At 43.3% G+C, this 24,025-nt stretch overlaps 2 protein-coding genes across 5 annotated transcripts in view; both read left to right on the plus strand.

Annotated features, from left to right (window-relative positions):
* The first annotated feature begins 24 nt into the window (after nt 1-24).
* The window catches only part of cfap69 (cilia and flagella associated protein 69), a 31,994-nt gene continuing 7,993 nt past the window's right edge, over nt 25-24,025 (plus strand). Inside the window, exons 1-13 of one of the 4 annotated variants that reach the window (XM_085790752.1) lie at nt 25-399; nt 1,413-1,472; nt 1,570-1,635; nt 1,967-2,076; nt 2,253-2,329; nt 3,431-3,529; nt 4,629-4,781; nt 5,022-5,199; nt 6,213-6,336; nt 6,429-6,477; nt 6,569-6,690; nt 8,554-8,800; nt 14,678-14,842. In XM_085790752.1, the coding sequence (XP_085646878.1) occupies nt 319-399; nt 1,413-1,472; nt 1,570-1,635; nt 1,967-2,076; nt 2,253-2,329; nt 3,431-3,529; nt 4,629-4,781; nt 5,022-5,199; nt 6,213-6,336; nt 6,429-6,477; nt 6,569-6,690; nt 8,554-8,800; nt 14,678-14,842 (1,531 nt within the window). In that variant the 5' untranslated portion in view covers nt 25-318. Of the gene's footprint in view, nt 400-1,409; nt 1,473-1,569; nt 1,636-1,966; nt 2,077-2,252; nt 2,330-3,430; nt 3,599-4,628; nt 4,782-5,021; nt 5,200-6,212; nt 6,337-6,428; nt 6,478-6,568; nt 6,691-8,553; nt 8,801-14,677; nt 14,843-24,025 lie in introns of all 4 variants that reach the window. The other 3 variants (XM_085790749.1, XM_085790751.1, XM_085790750.1) reach the window with 3 other exon arrangements.
* On the plus strand, nt 22,249-23,746 carry LOC146977967 (nuclear factor 7, ovary-like). The gene has a single exon (XM_085790754.1). It carries the CDS (start codon nt 22,258-22,260, stop codon nt 23,653-23,655), a length of 1,398 nt encoding a protein of 465 aa, XP_085646880.1. The 5' UTR covers nt 22,249-22,257; the 3' UTR covers nt 23,656-23,746.

The raw sequence follows: 24,025 nt of genomic DNA on the forward strand, positions 1-24,025 counted from the left end.
TCTCCGTACTACACCGTCTCCATGGCAACAGGAGTACGCGGCGCTCCAACTCGGACAGGAGCCAACGGAAGAAACGGTCGGTTAAATGTTATTTCTGTCACTTTTATCTACACTTTACAGACTAAAAACACAACACAGCGTCGTGTAAATGTTAGTTTGACTTTTTTTTAGTGAACAGTCGTCGTTTTTACATGTTTAAACTGAGCTCTGAGCTGTTTAGTTAACGAACAGAACCAGAACCAGAACCGTTGGAAGAAGAGCGGCGATGTGTGAGGAGAGAGGCTGAAGCAGAGGACGAGTTCTCCGGCTGAGGTCAGGATGGATTCAGCGGTGAACCGGAGGAAACCGGTGGTTCCCGGGATCAGAGCCGCCAACCGAAGCCAGCTGTCCGGACCGGAGGTAAACACACACTTTATTAACTATATTATAAACTTATATTTATATTTTAAAAACTAATAACTGACTGTGTCTCCTGTTTTAACGTCATTCCAGTTTAATTTTATCTTTCATTTTAGTGTCTTATGTTTGTCGAATCATTCTCTCTCTCTAAATCTGTTTTATTACATTAGCCTATATATTTATTTTTTTAATCTTTTTTTGTCGATGTGGACCGTTTATTCTGTCTGCAATGAAGATAAAGTTGATTGATTATCAAATAAAATCAAGCTGTAACGTTATTCGTGTAAAAGCTGTAGCACAAACTGCTTTACAATCAAATCAAAGATAAAAATAACGGAAGAAAAGAAGAAAAACAATCAAACAAATACAATTGAATACATTTAGGTAACATAAAATAGAATAAAATGAGGTAAGACTCAATAAATAAATAGATAATAAAACACCAAACAATAACTCTATAAAATAATATAAGATAAAAGCTAGGATGAAATAATCTCAATAGGACCTGTTTTTTTTTTTTTAATATGTCTTATATGTTCTGTGTAAATGTCATTTGGTGTTGGAAGACTGTACTGTATGCAGGTGAACTCGTTTTAACACCCACTCATTATCTTTATTTTATGGTAAAGAGTAATTAAGTAAAACTGAATAACCTTCACTGTGATTTATACACCCTTTCATACATACACACACACACACACACACACACACACACACACACACACACACACACACACACGCAGGACTATACATGACTTAATAATTCAAGAAGTGTAAATAAATACACTACAATTCAGTCTGTTGTTCAGTAGAAATGTTTTATGTCAGTTGAAAAACACAAAAACATGCTTTTTACAAATGTTTGTGCCAAAAAGTGGATGATTAAAAAAAAAAAAATTGATCATTTTATATATTTAATCTCTAGATGTTATAATAATTTGATTTATTATTGTACATTTTAAGATGACCCACAGTAAATGTAAATGTCTTTATCGTTGTTGGCTCATCAGCAGGTCAGTGCTAAAAGTCTGGAGCTCAGTAAAGTGATCCGGCTCCTGGAGGATCCTCTGACTGTGAGTGTTTCAGTCTGATGGGATGTGATGGTTGTGTGTTTGTGTGTTTGTCGTCATCATACTGGACTCAACTGTGTTGTTCTTGTTGTTCCTGAAGGCGAACCTGAAGGAGAGACACCTGTTTGTCCTGAAGAAGCTGCTGAAGAGAAGCCATGTTGGATTTGTATCCTTTGTTTTCCATATAATTCTCTGACAACGTATAGTTTGATATACACGCATGCACACACACACACACACACACACACACACACACGCCTCCTTCCAAGAACTCAAACTGCAGCATCATCATTTCCCTGGTGCTGTGATGTTTCAACCTGAATCTCCCCAGGCTCCAATTTACCGGCTCGTCTCTGAGTCCGTCAGCGTTTCTCTGTTCAGAAATAACCTCAGTTATCACCTCCTCCTCCTCCTCCTCCTCCTCTGGGAGTTTTCTCTGTGAACCAGCTCACACACACGCCTCATGTTGAAACCTCTTTAACTCTGTGATGTAAAAGCTGCTGAAGGAGCTGACGGCCATCTCCAAAATACTCAACATCTGTGCGGAGAAGGTGAAGGAGCATCCGGAGTACGTTCCCATCCTGACCGAGGCGCTGCAGATCTGTAGGTGAGGAACTGACTTTACATAATGTGAAGCACTCTGTGTACACGTACTATGATGGGCGCTATATAAATAAAGTTTTACTTACTTTACTGACTTGAAACACACTTCAGTCCCACAAGGAAACTAGTTGTTGTTGTGTTGTGAATCATCTCAGAGATGTTTTCCGTCTTTCTTCTCAGGCTTCCCTTCCTCAAGGAGAAAACATCCGATGAGGCGACGTACGCCCAGGACGCCATCGACTTCCTGTCTCACCTCGGTACGAACTCAGATCAGTTCTTAAAGGACTCGGTGTGTCGGTGGTTTTTAATAGAAGAACTGAGGAGTATCGCATGTATTTAAGGTTTTGTTTTACCTTTTATCAGCCACTAATTTCACTTCTTTTATTATTACATTAAATTAATATTAGGACCTGAAAGTTAAAGGAAAAGGCTGAAATTGATAGACAGAGATCATGTGACCTTCAGGGTTCCCACACATCCCGGAAAACATGGAAAACCTGGAAAATGGTTGCCCAATTTTTCAGTCATGGAAAACACATGGAAAATGAGAAAAAAAAGTAAAATGTCCTGGAAAAGGTTGGAAAATTATTTATCAAATCTTGACATCAGCTAGCAGGAGGATTTATAAAAAGGATTTATTTTCTAAAGAAGAGTCTAGTGAGAAAACCAAAGACTCAGAGTTGATGAGTGTTTCCAGTATTTGACGGTTTTCTCTCCCGCAGGGTGGTTTAACAACAAAGACAACATGTTTGTGTTGTTTTATGATAAATTTGTCACAATTTCTAAGCATGTAAGAGATTATTTCATAGATAAGTTAGAGCCACAGACTACACATTTTTAAATGAGACTTCTGGGGGTGAGAGAGGAATAAACATTAAAACAATCATATCCGAGGTAAGGTACAACTGTCGAATTAACACTTCTGGAAGAGAGAGAAAATGTCCTGGAAAATGATTTAAAGAAAAGAGTGGGAACCCGGTCCTTCATTGTCTGAACATTTACTAAACCCAACACCACTGGTTCTCTGGAGTACATCTTGTATTTATAGAGGACTATTTTCACCTGCGGATTAATACACGTTTTATCTGAGAACATTCAAATTAAACCGCAGTGCTCATGTCTGATGTGTCTCCCTGGTGTATTTGATCATTTTTGGGCAATAATCAATAATAAATCTGACAAAACATATGAACCAATCACAGCCTGTCTCTGTAAGATCAGTCATCTGTCACAGTTACAATAGTTTTTAGTTTATTTTCTGTTTTTACCACCTGATGTTTCATGTTCTTCACCAGGTGTGATGATGATGATGATGATGATGAGTGACAGTGTCAGGTGTGTGTGTGTGTGTGTGTCAGGTTGTCTGATGAGGGTGTGTCAGTCCGAGGTCAGGCAGCAGCTCGTGGACTTGGTCCAGTCGTTCTTCAGCTCCGTGTCTCCAGACTCTGGACCTGACGGTACGGCGCTCAGCACGGGGCCGACGGCGCCGACGCTCCACTCTCACAGATTCTCTAGACTTTCACTGAGTGAGGCTCTGATTGGCTGTCTGTGGCATGCTGGTGCTTCTCCTCTGGCTTTTCTTTACGTTTATCACCATCATCTCTTTCTCTGTTTCTTTCTTTCTTTCTTTCACCTTTTTCTCTCTTCTTTCTTTCTTTCTCTCTTTCTTTTTTCTTTCTTGTTTTCCCCTTTTTTTCTTTCTCTCTTTTTTTTCTTTCTTTCCTTCTTTCTTTCTTGTTTTCCCCCTTTCTTTCTTTCTCTCTTTCTTTTTTCTTTCTTTCTTTCTTTTTTCTTTCTTTCTTGTTTTCCCCCTTTCTTTCTTTCGCTCTTTCTTTTTTTTTCTTTCTTTCCTTCTTTCTTGTTTCTTTCCTTCTTTCTTTTTGTTTCCCCCCTTTCTTTCTTTCTTTCTTTCTTTCCTTCTTTCTTTCTTGTTTTCTCTCTTTCTTTCTTGTTTTCTTTCTTTCATTCATTCATTCATTCATTCATATCTTTATTACAGACTCATGGTCCATTTAACAGAAGGTACAATACAAGACAGACAGACACAGATTACTAAAATAACACAATGAAAAGTACAAATAATTTTCTTTTTCTTAATCTTTTTTCTTGTTTTATCTTTTTCTTTCTTTGTTTCTTGTTTATTTTTCGCGAGTGGTTCATATATAACTTCAGAAATCGGTCTGACCTGCCTTCTCTTCATGTCTGTGTTCACTGAGCTTAATGCTTAGTGTCAGTTTTGCATGTTAGCATCAGCTGGGGCTTGTAGTTTCTGAGCAGATTAAACTCTGTGATGAAGTCAGCTGCTCATTAAACTGATGATCATTTATCAGAAGAAGTTCATGAGTCTGTTTCAAGAATTTTATTTCATTATATAAAGTTATTATAGAAGTTATTTCACTCAAACCAAAACTGTTTGTTTACACATGAGTTCATGTTGTGAGGAATCTCTTTCCCTTCATTTCTCAGTGTTGTTCCTCTGATGTCCCGTCCACACACTCCTGTCAGCGCTGACAGAGTTAATAATAATCTATAACATACGTGTGTGTGTTGTGTCAGGGCTGCAGCCGACCTCTCCAGGCTACAGGCTGCAGCTGCTGGAGCTCAGCGACGTGGCCCAGACGCTGCTCCTGTCTCTGGCTGCCGTGGAGGAGCAGCCGTCCGTCAGGCTGGCGCTGCTGCAGACGCTGCAGCTGCTGTCAGGCTCCTCAGGTCAGTCCCTGCTTCAGTATGACCCTCCGTCTATCTGTCTGTCAGAGCTGTCAGGTGAACAGGTAACCTCCTTCATTAGACGCAGCACTCGAGAGCTTAACTCACCTCATTAACATCAACAATCAGAATCTGAAGAGTCCTCCAGTCAAAGTCAGCAGGTCAATGGGCTGATTTTACTCTTAATCACTTCATCAATCATCTATTTATGTGTAATTGTGTTTTTCTCTCTGACGACCGAAGACCTGAACTGTGCTCTGATGCTGAACGCCCGCGGAGCCGAGAGCGTCTGTCTGCACATGAACGAGCCCGACCCGTCCGGACAGGTTCTGTTCTGCTCCTCTGAGATCCTGTGGAACCTGCTGGAGAGAGGCAGCAAGGAGGAGGTCACGGCCCAGCTCAGCTCCATGGACTGTGTGGTGTACGAGCCTCTACTGGTTCTCTACTGGTTTAGTTTAAAGGGATAGTTCAACATTTTGTCAAATTGGCCCATTACCATAACCCCTATAGTCATAGCAGTAGGTTCGTTACCTTTAATTGTCGGTGCAAGCTGTTTTTAGAACGGCAGAGCAGAGCCGTGAGCTGCTCAGAGCTATGCTACGGAGGCTCATGGGATTTCTTTCCTCCCTTCTTTCCCTCATCAAACTCATCAAATACACAATCCAACAACTCCACAACGCTCTGGTGGACAAGTTGTGACCTGCACATTCACCACGCTATGAGATAATAACAGAACGTTACCAGACAGAGTTGTTTTAGAGGGAAATTCATGCAAAACCTCTGATTCACGTTGCCTTCAGGGACAGTTTTTCATCAAGCAGTCTCTGTATTTACCTGAATTTACCTTATACAGAAACATAGTTTCTATATTTGAAAAAGACCAAATCAAGTGCAATGCATTTTAGTAAGGTGTACACTATCCTGTATGGTTAGTGAAAAGAAAAGCTAAGTCATCTACATGATACAAAATACAATAAAACATTTTAAAAAGCCCAAGTTCCTATTACAAAAGACCTTACAATGAATGGAGGCTCTCCACCTAGCGTCTCTTGACTGAAAACCAACCTTGTAAGATCAGAGCCTCCGACCCGGTGTCCGAGCTCTTGTCTCCATGGCGACACCGCCACACAAACGTAACACGCCCGTAACCCGTAATCTCTTGTTGATGACAGATAAGACTACACAGATATACACATGGTGACATGGTAGATGATAATTAACCTTATCCACCGCTCCATGGATTGATTTCTCACCGGCTTCGTTGGTAACAAATGCACATGGAGGAGAGGAGGGTTAGAGAGACTTCACCTCTGTCTCCTCTCAGACTAAACCATGAGTCTTTGTAACTCAGAGCTGAAGAAGTTTCATGTTGTTCCTCTCAGATCCTCTCTGGTCCTGACGTTGTGTTCTCCCCCTGGTTGTTTTGGACCTCAGGTCTCTGAAGGAGTCGTTTCTCCAGCTGCTGATGAACGGGTCCCGACTCTCGGAGCTGCAGCTCAGGAACGATCTGCTCGTCATCACCACGCTCATCGCTGAGAATCCCAACTCTCTGCTCATAGTGAGTGAAGCGCTGACATCATCATCCTCTCATCATTAATGTATGTCATCATGTGTCCGTCATCAGTGTGATGTCATGTGTCTGATTCTCAGGAGAGTTTATTTGCCAAAGAGCTCGTGAGTTTGGCCACGTTTCCAGAGTGTGAGTCAGATAATATCATCCATTAACTCCACTTTGTTTTGTGTCATTACATTTTTTTCTTTATAAAAACGTTTCTGTGTTTGTGTCTCAGTGAAAACTCAGAGCTCTGTGGTTCGTGACCTGCAGCTGAACTACAGCAGCGAAGACCTGAGGATGAAGAAGCTGCTGCTCAACCTGTTGGTGCTGATGTCCCAGGACGACACTGCTCTGCAGGTACATCACTCTCTCACTCTCACACAGTGAATATAACTGTGATATACTGTAAATCCTCCAACAGCAGCTCAGGCTTTTATCTGCTTCAGCTGCTGAACTGACCCGTCTTCTATCAGAAACAGGTGCCTACATGGGACAGGCTTTTATTTAATCTAGAACAAAGATGAAATCCCTCTCCAGTGGTTCTGTTGTTCCTGTTTAAAAGAGTCAGAACAGAAGGAAGGAGTCGGATCCAGAGCTGCGTCATTTACTAGTTTAATCAGCACCCATCAATTTTTTATTGGAAAATGTACAATGTATATAAATATATATATATTCACATAATATACAAAGTTTTTCCCCTTTTTTCTCCCCACTCAGTGAGTGCAAACAGCAACAAAGTCACTTGTACATTTGCAGGGAGGAAACAACATTAGAAGCCCTACATCTTTCCACATTGTGTCCCAGCAAATCTCTGTCATTTACTTCATTTAAATCTCTATTCCAGAAAAAAACCTCTACTGGTAAAAGTTTATAGGGTCAGGCACCGATTAAGCTTCTTCTAAATAAATGTGTTGCTCCGCCCACAGACTGTATATAGGCTCCGCCTCTTTCCTCGGCTCAGTCACAGTTCTCAATGGGCCGAACAACACGACTGGATGCACCGGGTTCAGGTCCAGACTAGGGATGTCACGATTACTTGTTTCACAATTAATCGTGATATTAAACGGCACAATTAATTAATCGTAAAGGTTCCTAAATACCGTCACTTTACGAAAAAGATTATGTCGGATCTATATCGGCAGATGTGCGCAAAAATAAAGGTAAATGCACAGATACTGGTCCATTTACCTAACGTAACAATGAATTGGTAGTAATTTAAATGTTAGCGTGTCATTTTTAATTAAAAAAAAAACAAAACAAAAAACGATTAAAATAAACGCTAACATTTGGTATAGATGACAATTTATGACCTGAATATTTCAAACATTTCCCCTGGGGATTAATAATTGGTCATATATTAATAGATACTTGAAATATTTTGTGTAAACAGTGAGTAATGTAATTATATTTTGACTATATTTGATTTTACACATTCATAGTGTTGTGAAATTAATTAATGCATAATAATCGTGATAATCGTAATACCGTGATTATTACTCTGACAATAATCGTACCAAGAAAATTTATAATCATGACATCCCTAGTCCAGACATATAAAAATAACTCAGGTTGGACCACAGGCTTCCTTTTATTTGGCTGCATTCAGGCTGAGAATTAAGCCTCATGAGTCCGGCTGCATAAGGTCTGAGCTTCAACCACCGTGGATCGGACCGACTTCCAACATCATTGCGCTCACGCTGCAGGCAAATGAAGGACACGGCGCAGGTGAGTGCACATATAACGTTATAGCCTAGGTAACCGTTAAACGTTATTTCCGTTACATATGAGGAACACAATTTTACAATTTTTAACCGTTTAAGATGAAGGCCACTATGTTTTGATGTTGTCGTGACTTCAAGTCGGAAAATCGTAGCTCTGAGATGATACCCGAGTTTCCGAGTTCAACGCCGTTCATTTCATTTTTCACGACTCGGAGCTCGTTTTTATCCGTCTTCTGAGTTGTTTTGAACGCAGCGTCCATGTTCAGGCTCATTGAGAACTGTAGCGGGAATGAAGCAGCTTAGAAAGTGCTCAAACAGGCGATCGTGGGCTTTGAGAGGTTTTGTACATTCACAAGAACTTGTAGAAAATAGAAACAGACCCGGCTTCTAACTGAGACTCAAACCTGGACCCAGACCCGGTCCAGTAGGAGACCGGAGTCTGGTTGAGACTCTGAGGCTTTTATTCCAGACTTTAATCTAACTCTCTCTCCTCCCTCAGCTCTACAGAGAACATCATGTGATGTTGTCTCTGCTGACGCTGCTGAAGCCGCCCGTCTCCTCCTCCGGGCCGCGGCGCTCTGGAGCCGGGTCGGGGCGGCGGTTCTGGTCGGTGGTCCAGCAGGAGGAGCTGCAGCTGCAGGCGCTGGCCTCCCTCAGCACCGTGGCTCCTCTGCTACTGGACGAGTTTATGTCCTGTCAGGGCAACGCCCGCCTGCTGCTGCTGCTGGACTGGTGCATGGGTCAAGGTGAGGGCAAAGGTCAAATTTTAGGCACTGTCATCATCATGTCTAGTCTAGTCTAGTCTAGTATAATCTAGTCTAGTATGATCTACCGTATTTTCCGGACTATAAGTCGCGTTTTTTTTCCTAGTTTGGCTGGCCATGCGACCTATATTCAGAAGCGACTTATATATGAAAAATATATGCTATGTCATCTATGACCACAAGAGGGCACCGTCCACACTTGTGACAACTGAGCGCTGCCACTGCACCACCGAAAAAACCCAGGGTTTCCCCCAGAAAACTTGTTAAGCCCGGTGGTAGGGTGGCACCGGCGGCCCATCCGCGGCCCATTGCCGGGCCACCGGTGCCCAAGCGTGTTTTTTTGTGACAGGGGCCTGACCCTGACCATTGACTGATGGCAGGGCCCTGTAGGTAACAGATTCATTAATGGAGCAGTAGCATTTATAAGGTGTGATTCCATAAGGCCTTAAGATCAATGTTAAAAGTTGACTGGAAATTTGAAAATCATAAACATCTGTTATTATAAGACATTTATGTAACATATTAAACACCAGCTATAGCAGAGTCGTACAGAAAGGCACTCTTGAAATGCTGTTCAATAACCACAAAAATAAATAAATAATAATAATTATAATTATAAAATAATATTTATATAAATAGCATCAACTGTTTGCATTAAAAACTAAAAAGAACAACTGCCTGGTGTCTCCTTTAGCTTTATTTCTCAGATTTTATTTTTTTTATTCTCTGAGATTTTTTACATCTGGAGCATAGACTGTAAAAGATTTGGAGTCACGTAATGACGTACCACGCTCTTTTTCCAGTCAGTCGTCATGGAAACGTGACACTCGCGGATTTACTGTTTGGACCAGAGAAAACAAACGTGTGTGATCGCGAACTTTACGAGCTGAAAAATGAAACAATGGATCATTTTCACATCAGGTGAAAGCCCCGCGGCTCACAGGAGTCCGGAGCTCTGACGCTGCAGGGGATATCTATGGCAGGGGACGACGTGCTAACAGCTAACAGCTACCAGCTAACAGCTGCAGCGGCTGATTGAGCCTCTGGAGCTGCGGCTCCGCTCACGTTAACGTTTGGACTCGGTGCGTTCCTCTCGGTCAGCTGGTGAAGCAGCGGGCTGATGAGCATGATGTCCGTGACGTGTCCCGTTATGCGCGACGAAGTTGTGACGTTGTCAGGTGATGAAAAAGACACCTGATCACGTGTTTATGGAGTATAAAAACTGATTAAAAAAATTAATAAACGATGCTTAGCCTGGCGGGGGGGCAAGGAAGGCCTGGCGGGCCGCCAGGCTTATAATACACTGGGGGAAACCCTGAAACCATAAACCATAAAGAACACAGAAAAAATGCCACCAAAAAGAAAAAGCTATACTGCAGATTTTAAACTGCAAATTATAAAGTATGCAGCCGAAAACGGTAATCGAGCAGCAGAGAGAAAGTTTGGAGTGAGTGAAAAACTTGTCAGGGACTGGCGAAAAGCAGAGGTAACTCTAACTTCTATGAAAAAATCAAAAAAGGCAAACCGCGGGCTGAAAGCGAGATGGCCGGAGCTCGAGGAACGAGTCCACAGATGGGTCATTGAACAGCGTGCTGCTGGACGTGGCTTATCAACCGTACAGTTACGTCTCCATGCCCAGGTAGTTGCCAAAGAGATGAAAATAAATGATTTTGCTGGCGGGCCTTCTTGGTGCTATCGCTTCATGCAACGCAACCACCTGTCAATCAGAGCACGGACCACGGTGTGTCAGAAGCTGCCAACAGACTTCTAAGACAAGATCGACAGTTTCCGTGCATTCATTGAAAAGCAGGTGACGGAACACAATGTGTCACCGGACCACGTAATAAATATGGATGAGGTCCCCCTCACGTTTGACATCCCCATGGGCCGAAGTGACGCAGAGAAAGGGCAGAAAAGTGTGAGCATAGTGACAACTGGTCATGAGAAATCACACTTCACGGTGGTGCTCGCATGCTGTGGAGATGGCTCAAAACTGCCCCCAATGGTCATTTTCAAACGGAAGACGATGCCGAAGGCCGAATTCCCCCCCGCTGTTGTCGTGACCACAAACGTGAAAGGGTGGATGGATGAAGAAATGATGAGCTTTTGGCTCACAAAGTGCTATGCTAAAGTCCAGATGGCTTCTTTAAAACACGCAAAGCCCTGCTTGTGATGGACAGTATGCGAGCGCATATAACGGCACGCATCAAAGACAAAATCAAAGCCTGCAACTCCATCCCCGCTATCATCCCCGGAGGCTTAACTAAAGTGCTCCAGCCACTCGACATCTCCGTGAACCGGAGTTTTAAGGCAGTCTTGCGTCGCATGTGGGAGACCTGGATGGTGGATGGAGAGCACAGCTTCACGGCAACCGGCCGGATGCGCCATGCAACCTTCCTGCAAGTCGTTGAATGGATAGAAACAGCGTGGACACAGTGACAACCGAAACGATCCTGTCGGGATTCCGAAAGGCCGGACTGACAACAGCTGATGCTGAGGGTGAGTCTGATGACAGCCGAGCAGAAGAGGAGACGGCGCTTCATCTTCCTCCCGAGTTGGCGGAGTTGTTTAGAAGCGACACCGAGGATGAAGAATTCAATGGATTCAGTGATGCAGAATGAGATCGAGAACTTTATGAACTTGTTCACCTGTTAAATTTATATTTTTTGCCTATGTTCTTCAGGCTATTGTGCAGGCCAATTGAATAATCCTTCCAGATTCAGATAAATGTTCGTTTTTGGATTGCTATGAAATAAAAAAAAATGTTTCAAAAATAAATGCGACTTATAAACCGGTGCGACTTATATGTTTTTTTCCTCTTCATGACGTATTTTTAGGCAGATGCGACTAATACTCAGGTGCGACATATAGTCCGGAAAATACGGTACTCTAGTCTAATCTAATCTAGTCTAGTATAATCTATCCATCCATCCATCATCTTCTGCTTATCTGGGTCCGGGTCGCAGGGGAAGCTTGGAGCAGGGACACCCAAACAAAACCAAGGCGTTCCCAGGCCAGCCAAATTACATAGTTAATCCAGCGTGTCCTGGGTCTTCCTCGGGGCCTCCTCCCAGTGGGACATACCCGGAGCACCTCCCCATGGAGGCATCCAGGAGTCATTTGTTACAGATGCCCAAGCCACCTCAGCTGGCTCCTCTCGATGTGGAGAAGCAGCGGCTCTACTCCGAGCTCCTCCCGGGTGACAGAGCTCCTAACCCTAACTCTAAGGGAGCGCCCTGCCACCCTGCAGAGGAAACTCATTTCGGCCGCTTGTATCCAGGATCTTGTTCTTTCGGTCATGACCCAGAGTTCATGACCGTAGGTGAGGGTAGGAAGGCAGTTAGACTGGTAAATTGAGAGCTTCGCCTTTCGGCTCAGCTCCTTCTTCACCACGATAGACCGATACAACGACCACATACTGCTTCTGCTGCACCAATCCCCCTGTCAATCTCACGCTTCATCCTTCCCTCCCTCGTGAAGTCCCCAAGATACTTAAACTCCTCCCCTGAGGCAGGACCTGGACCTGGCAGGACTTTTTCTGGTCAGGAACCATGGCCTCGGACTTAGAGGTGCTGATTCTCATCGCAGCTGCTTCACACTCAACTGCAAACTGCCCCAGCGCATGCTGAAGGTCCTGGCTCGAAAGAGCCCCTGGCTGCGCCTAGAAATTCTGTCCATAAAGATAATGAACAGAACCGGTGACAAAGGGCAGACCTGCCGGAGTCCAACATGCACTGGGAACAGATCTGATTAACTGCCGGCAATGCGAACCAAGCTCCTGCTTCGGTCGTACAGAGACCATACAGCCCTTAGCAGAGGGCTTCCAACCCCATACTCCAGGAGCACCTCCCACAGAACGCCACGAGGGACACAATCGAAAGCTTTCTTCAGGTCCACAAAACACATGTGGACAGGTTGGGCAAACTCCCATGAACCCTCGAGCACCCTGTGGAGGGTATAGATCTGGTCTAGTGGTCCACAACCAGGACAAAAACTGCATTGTTACTGCTGAATCCGAGGTTCAACTATTGGCCGAATTCTCCTCTACAATACCCTGGAGTAGACTTTCCGCGGGAGGCTGAGGAGTGTGATTCCCCGATAGTTGGAACACACCCTCTGGTCCCCCTTCTTGAATAGAGGGACCACCATCCCAGTCTGCCAGTCCAGAGGCACTGTCCCCAACTGCCACGCGATGCTGCAGAGGCGTGTCAGCCACGACAGCCCCACAACATCCAGAGACTTGAAGTACTCAGGGCGGATCTCATCCACCCCCAGTGCCTTGCCACTGAGGAGCTTCCGAACTACCTCAGTGACTTCAGCTTGGGTAATGAATCAACCTCTGAGTCCTCAGCCTCTGCTTCTTCTACGGAAGGCATGTCAGCGGGATTGAGGAGATCCTCGAAGTATTCCTTCCACCACCTGACAATATCCCCAGTCAAGGTCAACGGCTCCTTACCTCCACTGGTAAATAGTGTTGGTGGAGCACTGCTTCCCCCTCCTGAGGCATCGGGTGGTTTGCCAGAATTTCTTCAAGACCGACCAGTAGTCCTCCTCCATGGCCTCCCCGAACTTTTCCCAGACACAAGTTTTTGCTTCCACGACCGACTGAGCTGCCAGCCAGGCTCGATAGGACTCCTTCTTCAGCACTCTGACTCAATGTCTCTGCCTCCCTCGGGATCTGGTCAAAGCTCTCCCGGAGCTGGGAGTTCAAGACTTCCCTGACAGGGGATTCCGCCAGACGTCCCCAGCAGACCCTCACAGTATGTTTGGGTCTGCCAAGTCTGTCCAGCTTCCTCCTCTGCCAGCGGATCCAACTCACTACCAGGTGGTGATCAGTTGACAGCTCAGCCCCTCTCTTCACCCGAGTGTCCAAGACATACGGCTGGAGATCAGATGACACGACTACAAAGTCAATCATTGACCTCCGGCCTAGGGTGTCCTGGTGTCACGTGCACTGATGGACACCCTAATGCTTGAACATGGTGTTCATTATGGACAAACTGTGACTAGCACAGAAGTCCATTAACAAAACACCACTCGGGTTCAGATCGGGGAGGCCCTTCCTCCCAATCACACCTCTCCAGGTGCCACTGTCGCTGCCCACGTGAGCGTTGAAGTCCCCCAGTAAGACGATGGAGTCCCCGGTTGGAGCAACCTCCAGTACCCCACCCAGGGCCTCCAAGAAGGTCAGGTACTCTGTACTGCTGTTCGGCCCGTAGGCCGAGACAACAGTGCAGCCTCTCTCAAGGAGTTGGGTTTCGGAGGCCAGACTGTGCGTGGAGATGAGTCTGACTATCTCTAGCCGGTACCGCTCAGCCTCCCGCACAAGCTCAGGCTCTATGCACCAGCCCCTTCTGACCCTTCCTGGTGGTGGTGGGCCTACTGGAAGGCGGCCCCACGTCACTCTTTCAGGCTGCGCCCGGCCAGATCCCATGGGCAGAAACCGGCCACCAGATGCAGAGGCCCAACCTCAGGCCTGGCTCCTGGGTGGGACCCCGGTGACGCCAATCCGGGCGACGTGAACTTCCTTGGTATTGCTTTCTTAATAGGGGCTTTGGAACCGCTCTTGGTCTGACCTGTCACCTAGGACCTGTTTGCCTTGGGAGACCCTACCAGGGGCATTAAGCCCCCGACAACATAGCTCCTAGGATCTCATCAGATATTGGTATAGCAGTGATATATTTTTCACTTTAAAGCTTTGTGCCCCTTAATTTTTTATTTTCTGTTTAGACAAACATCTGATCTGATTTTTCATGACCGGTCTGATTTTCATCTTCAACCTCTCAACTTTAAACTTGTAGTTCAGGTTCAGATATTTGAACTTTGTCCTCAGATGTGTCTCATCTTCTTCTGTTTCAGACTCGTACTTTGGTCATGGTCACAGTTTCCATGGCACCGGAGGTCGCGGCAGCAAAAAGGCTCCGATGAGACTCTGTGTTCGAGTACTGAGGTCTGTGACATCATCAGGTGACGAGTCAGTGAAGCAGGATCTGTGTGACCAGGGTGCCATCAACCAGCTGCTTGGTGAGTGATGTCATCATTACAGGGTTATTATAGTTCACTAAAACTAAAAGTAAAAGTAGAAGTGAAAAAATAATTTAGTAACTGAAATAAAAATGACAGTTTTTCCAAAGAGGAGAACTAAATAAAAACCACAATGTAGTTTTCTTGTCGATGTCCAAAGCTGCAGGAAGAAAACGCCACAGCTCAATATTGGACAACTTGAGTGTGACCCATAGGTAGATAAGAGTGAATGGAACCTGATGAGGACTGATGGGAACATTATGGGATGGATGCAACTAAAAGGGAAAAATGTAATCCTCAGAGGTCTGACAGAGGCTTTCTCGACAACTAAGATTAAGACTAAATAAAAACTACAACTAAAACTAAGACTAAATAAAAAACTACAACTAAGATTAAGACTAAATAAAAACTACAACTAAAACTAAGACTAAATAAAAACTACAACTAAGATTAAGACTAAATACATGTTACACACATCAAGATATTCACACCCAGGTTTTTCCAACAGGTACAGAAACTTCCTGACCACAATTATGTCACTTTTCAAAGCTGTCAGAGCTTGTGTTATTAATCAACATGAGTTAACATGTCTTAACTCCCACACACACAAGACACAGCTTTCTTCCTATTCTCCTGTTTTTTGCTCAGAATTTGCCTAAATTTGCCAAAAAATAGCCTGGACCAGACCCATCGCTGCGCAGCAGCTATATATTTTTTTTTTTACATCCCTATGCACAACAGTAATTTATTTATTTATTAAAAAACACATGAAAAGGGCTTTTTCAATACGAGGCACATGCCTGGACCTGCTCCTCTACATTCATCTGGTCCGACATGTTCAACATTCAGTCACTTTTCAAAGCTCCGCCCCCTTGCTGGCTTCACCTGAGATAAACCAGGTAACAGTGCATTGGATTTTGTCAGTCCCAGAGACACAGACTGAAGGAGACAGCAACAACACTGCTGCTTCAACCTGCTGACACTCCACACACTGAAGGTGAGTTTGACTAAAACCTGGACTCAGAGTCACAGTAAATTTCAGTCTAGTCAGTAGAGAGGAGGGAGGGGAGCCATGACTGACTCTACTTCCTGTCTGCTGTGTTTTCAGCTTCACTCACAGACTAAATGGCTTCCAGATCAGAGGAGGATTTCTACTGTTCGGTCTGTACGGAGGTCTTCAGAGATCCTGTTGTTCTGTCCTGCAGCCACAGCTTCTGTAAAGACTGTCTGAAGAGCTGGTGGAATGAGAAACAAGATCAACTGTGTCCAGTTTGTAAGAGAAGATCTTCAAAGGATGAACCAACTAATAACCTGGCGTTGAAGAACCTGTGTGAGAGCTTCTTACAGCAGAGAGAGCAGAGATCTTCAGAGCCTCTCTGCAGTCTGCACTCTGAGAAACTCAAACTCTTCTGTCTGGACCATCAGCAGCCAGTGTGTCTCATCTGCAGAGATTCAAAAAAACACACCAACCACAGAATCAGACCCATCGATGAAGCTGCTTCAGACCTCAAGAAGGAACTTGAGGAAACTCTGGAGTCCTTAAAGAGGAAGATAAAGGATTTTGAAGAAGTTCAAGTGAAGTTTGGTCAAACAGCAGAACACATTAAGGTCCAGGCCCAACACACAGAGAGTCAGATTAAGGAGCAGTTTAAGAAGCTTCACCGGTTTCTAGAAGAGGAAGAGGAGGCCAGGATGGCTGCACTGAGGGAGGAAGAGGAGCAAAAGAGTCAGAGGATGAAGGAGAAGATGGCGGCTCTGAGCAGAGAGACAGCAGCTCTTTCACACACAGTCAGAGCCACAGAGGACGAGCTGAGAGCTGAAGACGTCTCATTCCTGCTCAACTACAAGGCTGCAGTGGAAAGAGTCCAGCAGCGCCCCCTGCTGGAGGATCCACAGCTTGACTCAGGAGCTCTGATAGACCAGGCCAAACACCTGGGCAACCTGACCTACAACATCTGGAACAAGATGAAGGACATGGTCTCCTACAGTCCTGTGGTTCTGGACCCAAACACTGCTCATCCAAGACTCATACTGTCTGAAGATCTGACCAGTGTGAGAGTAGGAGACAAACAGCAGCTTCCTGACAATCCAGAGAGGTTTGATTATTTCCCTTCTGTCCTGGGCTCTGAGGGTTTTAACTCAGGGACTCACAGCTGGGATGTCGAGGTTGGAGACAGTACATACTGGGTACTGGGTGTGTTAACAGAGTCTGTGCAGAGGAAGGGAAAGGAGATGGTGTCTGGATTATGGGTGTTAGCGTTTGATGAAGGTAAATACTCAGCACTTTCACCATCAGGTCCAAACATTGTTCTCCCAGTGCAGAAGAAGCTTCAGAGGCTCAGAGTGAATCTGGACTTGAACAGCGGAAAACTGTCGTTCTCTGATCCTGATACTAACATACACATAAACACCTTCACACACACTTTCACTCAGAAGATGTTTCCATTCATTCAGATTGTTAATAACCCCCCAGTGAAGCTGTTACCAGTGAAGGTGTCAGTCAAGGGCGTAGAATTGGGTAGGGACGCTAGGGACACGTCCCTACCAATATTCAGCCGCTGTGTCCGCTGTCCGTAGTGTTTAGTTAATGATTATGGCACACAAAGGGTTAACAGTCGATCTCTGCTAGAAGTCCCGCCTCTAACCTGAATATCGATCTCCGATTGGCTCTGCCGTTTCTCGCTAACGTACATGTGATTGGCTGTCCCCGCTGTCACTCCGTCTGCTTGTAAAAGTTACCTGCTCGTTGGTCGGACGGGACAGGAGGTCACGGTGCTTCAATCTGCAACCGCGAATGTAAGTTGTCAACATGTTCATCATGTTCGGCATTTCTTCTGCCTGGGTCACGTCAGCTAGACGGATTTTAACATCATTGGTGTCATTTACATGGACATTTGTGTTTGTGTCTGTCTGTCTGTCTGTCTGTCTGTCTGTCTGTGTGCGTGCGTGCGTGCGTGCGTGTGTGCGCGCTCTGCCTGTGTGTCTGTGCTTGGTAATAATGTCAAATAAAAGGAAAATGGACAAGACACTTTGTAAGTCCAAGTGTAAGTTACTTCAAGGGTATCTAACTGTCGAGCCTCAACAATAGGCCACAGATAATGAATAAAAGCCTATATTTAATGGCAAACAGATACACGTTTTTAAAAGTTATTTAAAAAAAAAAAAAAGAACATTGGTCAGGAAAATAGGCCTACAAAAAAACCTCAGATTCCAGATGCTCATGTAATTTTATACATCCATATTTTTGGGGGAATAAATTACACAAGTGTGTAAAAGTAAAAGCCTTTTTCCTCAGGCAATAACTGTACCATCAAACTCTATGATCATTGTATCCCTAATGTATCTGTTCATATGTCCTGCACCAACATATTTTTGTCAGGTGACAGAGACAGACAGTAGAGAGGCTGGAGGAGATGGAGAAGGAGAGACCAGAGGAGGTAGAGGAGGAGAGGCTAGAACAGATGAATAAGGAGAGGTAGAGAAGGAGAAGCTGGATGAGGTAGAGAAGGAGGAGATGGAGGAGAGGCTGGAAATTCACAGGTGAGGTTAAATAATGATGGATGTGTTAGTCATGATGATGCACAGTTGACTTCAGCCAGAGCAACTGAGAACTCTTCTAAATTGCCTTCTTCTCTTTCATTAGTTGCTCATTAGTTACCCCTACATAACATGAAATTATGATTGCAAATGCAAAAAACATCAACTTTAAGGAGCGATGCCTCGGAGTACTTTTGTGTCCCCACCAATGTCAAAATCAAACCTACTCCCTTGGTGTCAGTGACAGTGAAGCAGCAGAGCAGAATGATAAAGTTGTTCAAATTTAAAAAAAAAATGTCAGTGAATTGAACCTGTTAAACTGCACCTGTCCTCCTGCTGCCTTATTATCACACTTTTCCTTTTTTACTACTCTTCATGAAAATATTTTCACTCTTTTTTATGGTTGAGTCATTTCAAATTACGTTTGTTATTATGACTTTGTGTGGAGAGATGATTTAAAAATTTTAAATTACTGAACATTTGATTTTTCTTCTCCAGATGATAAAATGTCAAATATGAAAAATGATTCTGGTTTGATTACATGTGTGAAAAGTTTGTATCTGTTCATATGAAATGATCTAAAATATATCAACGTGTCAGTTCATCACAAAAGCTGAGTGTACGTTTCTTCCTGTTTTTCGTCAACATAATAAAATGTTGTCTTGACTTGGATTCATATTCAGCTTCGTCTTTTACGTCTCCTGCTTCTACACAACATCCCATTCTCTTTATAATTAGCAGCACAGGTGGAGGAAGTGTACAAGTACTCTGCACAGGTAAGTACTGCACTGAAGATATCAGGAAAGTATTGGCTGATCAATCATGTCAATGCTAAAGCAGCATTTTACTTCTGTCGTTGTTGGTCAAAGTGGTTTCAATTAATAATTATAGCTGCTACTCAGCTCAATAACCGATGTTTAAATATGCCATTCTTGCATTGACTCTAATTGTTCACATGAGAAAAACATTCAAAATGCTGTGGAAAAATTCAGTTTTTGAGATAAAATTCTGAAATTTGCCACACATCATCTACCATGATTCCAAAATGTTGTCCATTTTTTCCATGAACGTTGAAAATGTATTTAGCAAGAATTTGCAGGTAGGTATATTACAGTAGTGTTTACTGTACACTCAAACATTTTGATGCACTGTAGGTTCAATTTTTGATAAATCAAAAATCTGAGAAACCAGTTTTGTGTAGGACAGTCTGAAGATGCTCTCTAGCAAGTTTGGTGTCAATTGAGGAAAAAAATGTGGGAGGAGATAGATTAATAATATTAATAGGTTTAAGAAGTTTTACAGTTTTTGAAAAAAAAAAAAAACATTATGGAATGGAAGTTCACCTTCAGAGGTCTGACAGAGGCTTTCTCCTAAAACCTGAAAAACTAAGACTAAGACTAAATAAAAACTACAACTAAGACTAAGACTAAATAAGAACTACAACTGAGACTACATAAAAACTACAACTGAGACTAAGACTAAATAAAAGCTACAACTAAGACTAAATAAAAACTACAACTGAGACTAAGACTAAATAAAAACTACAACTAAGACTAAATAAAAACTAGTCAGTGCCTCTAAAATAAAAACTAAACTAAAACTGATTCATCTACTGTGTAGCGATGGGTCGGGTCCGGGCTATTTTGGGCAAATTTAGGCCACCTGACAGAAATATGTTGATATATGACATATGAACAGATACATTGGGATACAACGATAGAGTTTGATGGTTAAAAAGAGAAAAAAAAGGCTTTTGCTTTCACACAATTATTACGTGTAATTTAGTTCCCCAAAATATGGATGTATAAAATCACATGATTATCTGGAATCTGAGGTTTTGTTGTATTTTCCCCACAAATGTTCTTTATTTTTGTTTTTTAAACAGTTGCTCCCTTTCACACAAAGAATTAATGAAAATAATGAGTAAAAATAACACCAAAAAAAAGTGTTAAATATATGTATCTATATGTTACACACATCAAGATATTCACACCCAGGTTTTTCTAACAGGTAAAGCAAGTTTCTGACCACAATTATGTCACTTTTCAAAGCTGTCAGAGCTTGTGTTATTAATCTACATGAGTTTATATTTCTCAACTCACACACACACAAGACACGGTTTTACAAGAAAATGTGTACGGTAGATAACCTTTTTTTTTTTACATCCCTATACACAACACTAATTTATTTATTTATTAAAAAACACATGAAAAGAGCTTTTATAATATGAGGCAAGGTTATTATCGTGAACGAAATGACGAAAACTAGGATTGAAAAAACATTTTCGTTAACTGGAATAAATAAAAACTATAATCAAATGAAAAAACGATAACTAACTGAAACTGTATTGTGTGTTTACAAAACTAACTAAAACGTACTGAAATTATAGATAAAATTCCCTTCGTTTTCGTCTTTGTCAATTTCGGATTGATATGAAATCGATTCAGGCTATTTCACTCGAGCAATTTTACGTGAGCTGGCACCACACGGCACCTGACGGTCCGTCACTTCCCGTGACCAAACGTCCCTTAGAAAGACACTCGGGATCGGTTAATTATGCTTGCAGAGCTCTATGGTTGAAATCGTGTGCAATGTTTATCCTCGTATTACTGTAATTAAACCAGACACGGTCCGACACGCGTGCTGAAGCCCGGACCAGACACGGCCAGACTCGGTCCAAGCCCGCGCGACCGATTAGGTTGACCTGACAGGCCCGTTGAGAACTGAAATGTAGCAGCCTATACAGATCCGTGAACATCTGGGAGCTCAGAAGAACAGACAAGCTGCCCACTCCCAGAGAGCAGAGAGACTGTGTGTGTGTGTATGTGCGCGTGTGAGTGTGAGAGGACACACTCCTCGGGAGCGAACAAGAAAGACAGAGGCAGTGTGTGAGTGAGTGAGATTTTATATTATTACACCTACTTTGAATTTTATTCGAATACAAATGCCTCATCCTGAACCAGTTCTAATGGACAGAAGGCACTGTAAGGTTAACAAAAGCTAAGCACGTCAGCATCAAGCTGAGGTGGAGAAGTATATTATCAGCTGTCTGGCTCTGTGCACTACCAGATAAAAGTGCACTTTAAATGTCCAAAACATTTGCTGTGTTCACTTTATGCTACTTTATGTTAAATACAATACAACATGCGAGGTAGGCTACTGTAGGCCTATTGTTACTTTACTGCACTAGTATGTCAAAAAAACTGCAGTAACTGAATACATTTGTTAAATGGTATCTTTTGAGTTTTATTACACAATACTTGCTCTGATCTTTTGGAATCCTTCAACCAACAAATAACCCAAAGTATGAAAAAACTACCAAAACTAATAAAAACTAAGCGTTTAGAAAGAAATTAAAACTAACTAAAACAAGCAAACCCGCTCTAAAAACTGATTAAAACTAACTGAATTAGAGAAAAAGAAGTCAAAACTAAATAAAACTAAACTATAATTAAAAATCCCAAACTATTATAACCTTGATATGAGGCACGTGCCTGGAACTGCTCCTCTACATTCATCTGGACCGACCGGTTCAACATTCAGTCACTTTTCAAAGCTCCGCCCCCTCACATGACTCATAAACCAGGAAACTGCTGCACTTTCACTTCAGTCCCAGAGACGCAGACTGAGGAAGAGACGATCAGATTCAGCTTCAGACCAAACTAACAAACTTCCTGAGAGTGAGTTCAGCTACAACACTGCTGCTTAAACCTGCTGACACTCCACACACAGAAGGTGAGTTTGACTAAAACCTGGACTCAGAGTCACAGTAAACTCAGTACAGTAAACAGTAAAAGTCTAGCCAGTAGAGGAGGGAGGGGAGCCATGACTGACTCTACTTTCTGTCTGCTGTGTTTTCAGCTTCATTCACAGACTAAATGGCTTCCAGATTAGAGGAGGATTTCTACTGTTCGGTCTGTACGGATGTCTTCAGAGATCCTGTTGTTCTGTCCTGCAGCCACAGCTTCTGTAAAGACTGTCTGAAGAGCTGGTGGAAGGAGAAAAAAGATCAACTTTGTCCAGTTTGTAAGAGAAGATCTTCAAAGGCTGATCCACCTTGTAACCTGGTGTTGAAGAACCTGTGTGAGAGCTTCTTACAGCAGAGAGAGCAGAGATCTTCAGAGCCTCTCTGCAGTCTGCACTCTGAGAAACTCAAACTCTTCTGTCTGGACCATCAGCAGCCAGTGTGTCTCATCTGCAGAGATTCAAAAAAACACACCAACCACAGATTCAGACCCATCGATGAAGCTGCTTCAGACCTCAAGAAGGAACTTGAGGAAACTCTGGAGCCCTTAAAGAAGAAGTTAAAGGGTTTTGAAGAAGTCCAGGTGAAGTTTGATCAAACAGCAGAACACATTAAGGTCCAGGCCCGACACACAGAGAGGCAGATTAAGGAGCAGTTTAAGAAGCTTCACCAGTTTCTAGAAGAGGAAGAGGAGGCCAGGATGGCTGCACTGAGGGAGGAAGAGGAGCAGAAGAGTCAGAGGATGAAGGAGAAGATGGAGGCTCTGAGCAGAGAGATAGCAGCTCTTTCACACACAGTCAGAGCCACAGAGGACGAGCTGAGAGCTGAAGACGTCTCATTCCTGCTCAACTACAAGGCTGCAGTGGAAAGAGTCCAGCAGCGCCCCCTGCTGGAGGATCCACAGCTGGACTCAGGAGCTCTGATAGACCAGGCCAAACACCTGGGCAACCTGACCTTCAACATCTGGAACAAGATGAAGGACATGGTCTCCTACAGTCCTGTGGTTCTGGACCCAAACACTGCTGGTCCAGTATTCATCCTGTCTGGAGATCTGACTAGTGTGAGAGGAGGAGATGAACAGCAGCTTCCTGACAATCCAGAGAGGATCGATTATTACGGCTCTGTCCTGGGCTCTGAGGGTTTTAACTCAGGGACTCACAGCTGGGATGTCGAGGTTGGAGACAGTACAGCGTGGGCACTGGGTGTGTTAACAGAGTCTGTGCAGAGGAAGGGGAAGAAGATAGAGTCTGGATTATGGATGATATTGTTCATTGAAGGTAAATACGGAGCAGTTTCACCATCAGCTCCAGCCACTGTTCTCCCTGAGCAGAAGAAGTTCCAGAGGATCAGAGTGAATCTGGACTTGAACAGAGGAAAACTGTCGTTCTCTGATCCTGATACTAACACACACATACACACCTTCACACACACTTTCACTCAGAAGATGTTTCCATACATTGCCACTGATGATCTCATCCCATTGAAGCTGTTACCAGTGAAGGTGTCAGTGACAGTGGAGCAGAGCAGTTAGAGATAAAGAGGATGATCATATTTATAATGTTGTTTATTTCTTAAAGGGAAAAGTCAGTGAATTGAACCTGTTAAACTGCACCTGTCCTCCTGCTGCCTCATTATTATACTTTTCTTTTCTTTTTTTTACTACTTTTCATGTGGAAAATATTTTCACTCTTCTTTTATCTTTGAGTCATTTCATATTATGTTTGTTATTATAACTTTGTGTGGAGTGATGAGTTAAAAATTGATAAATTACTAAATGTTTGATTCTTCTTCTCCAGAAGAAAATCTGGAGTTCTTCTCCAGATGATAAAATGTCAAACATGAAAAGTTGAAAAGTGATTCTGGTTTAATTACATGTGTGAAAAGTTTGTATCTGTTCATAT

This window comes from Trachurus japonicus, chromosome 11 (assembly GCF_045865225.1).
Source record: "Trachurus japonicus isolate A0001 chromosome 11, Traja_1.0".
Lineage (NCBI taxonomy): Eukaryota > Metazoa > Chordata > Actinopteri > Carangiformes > Carangidae > Trachurus > Trachurus japonicus.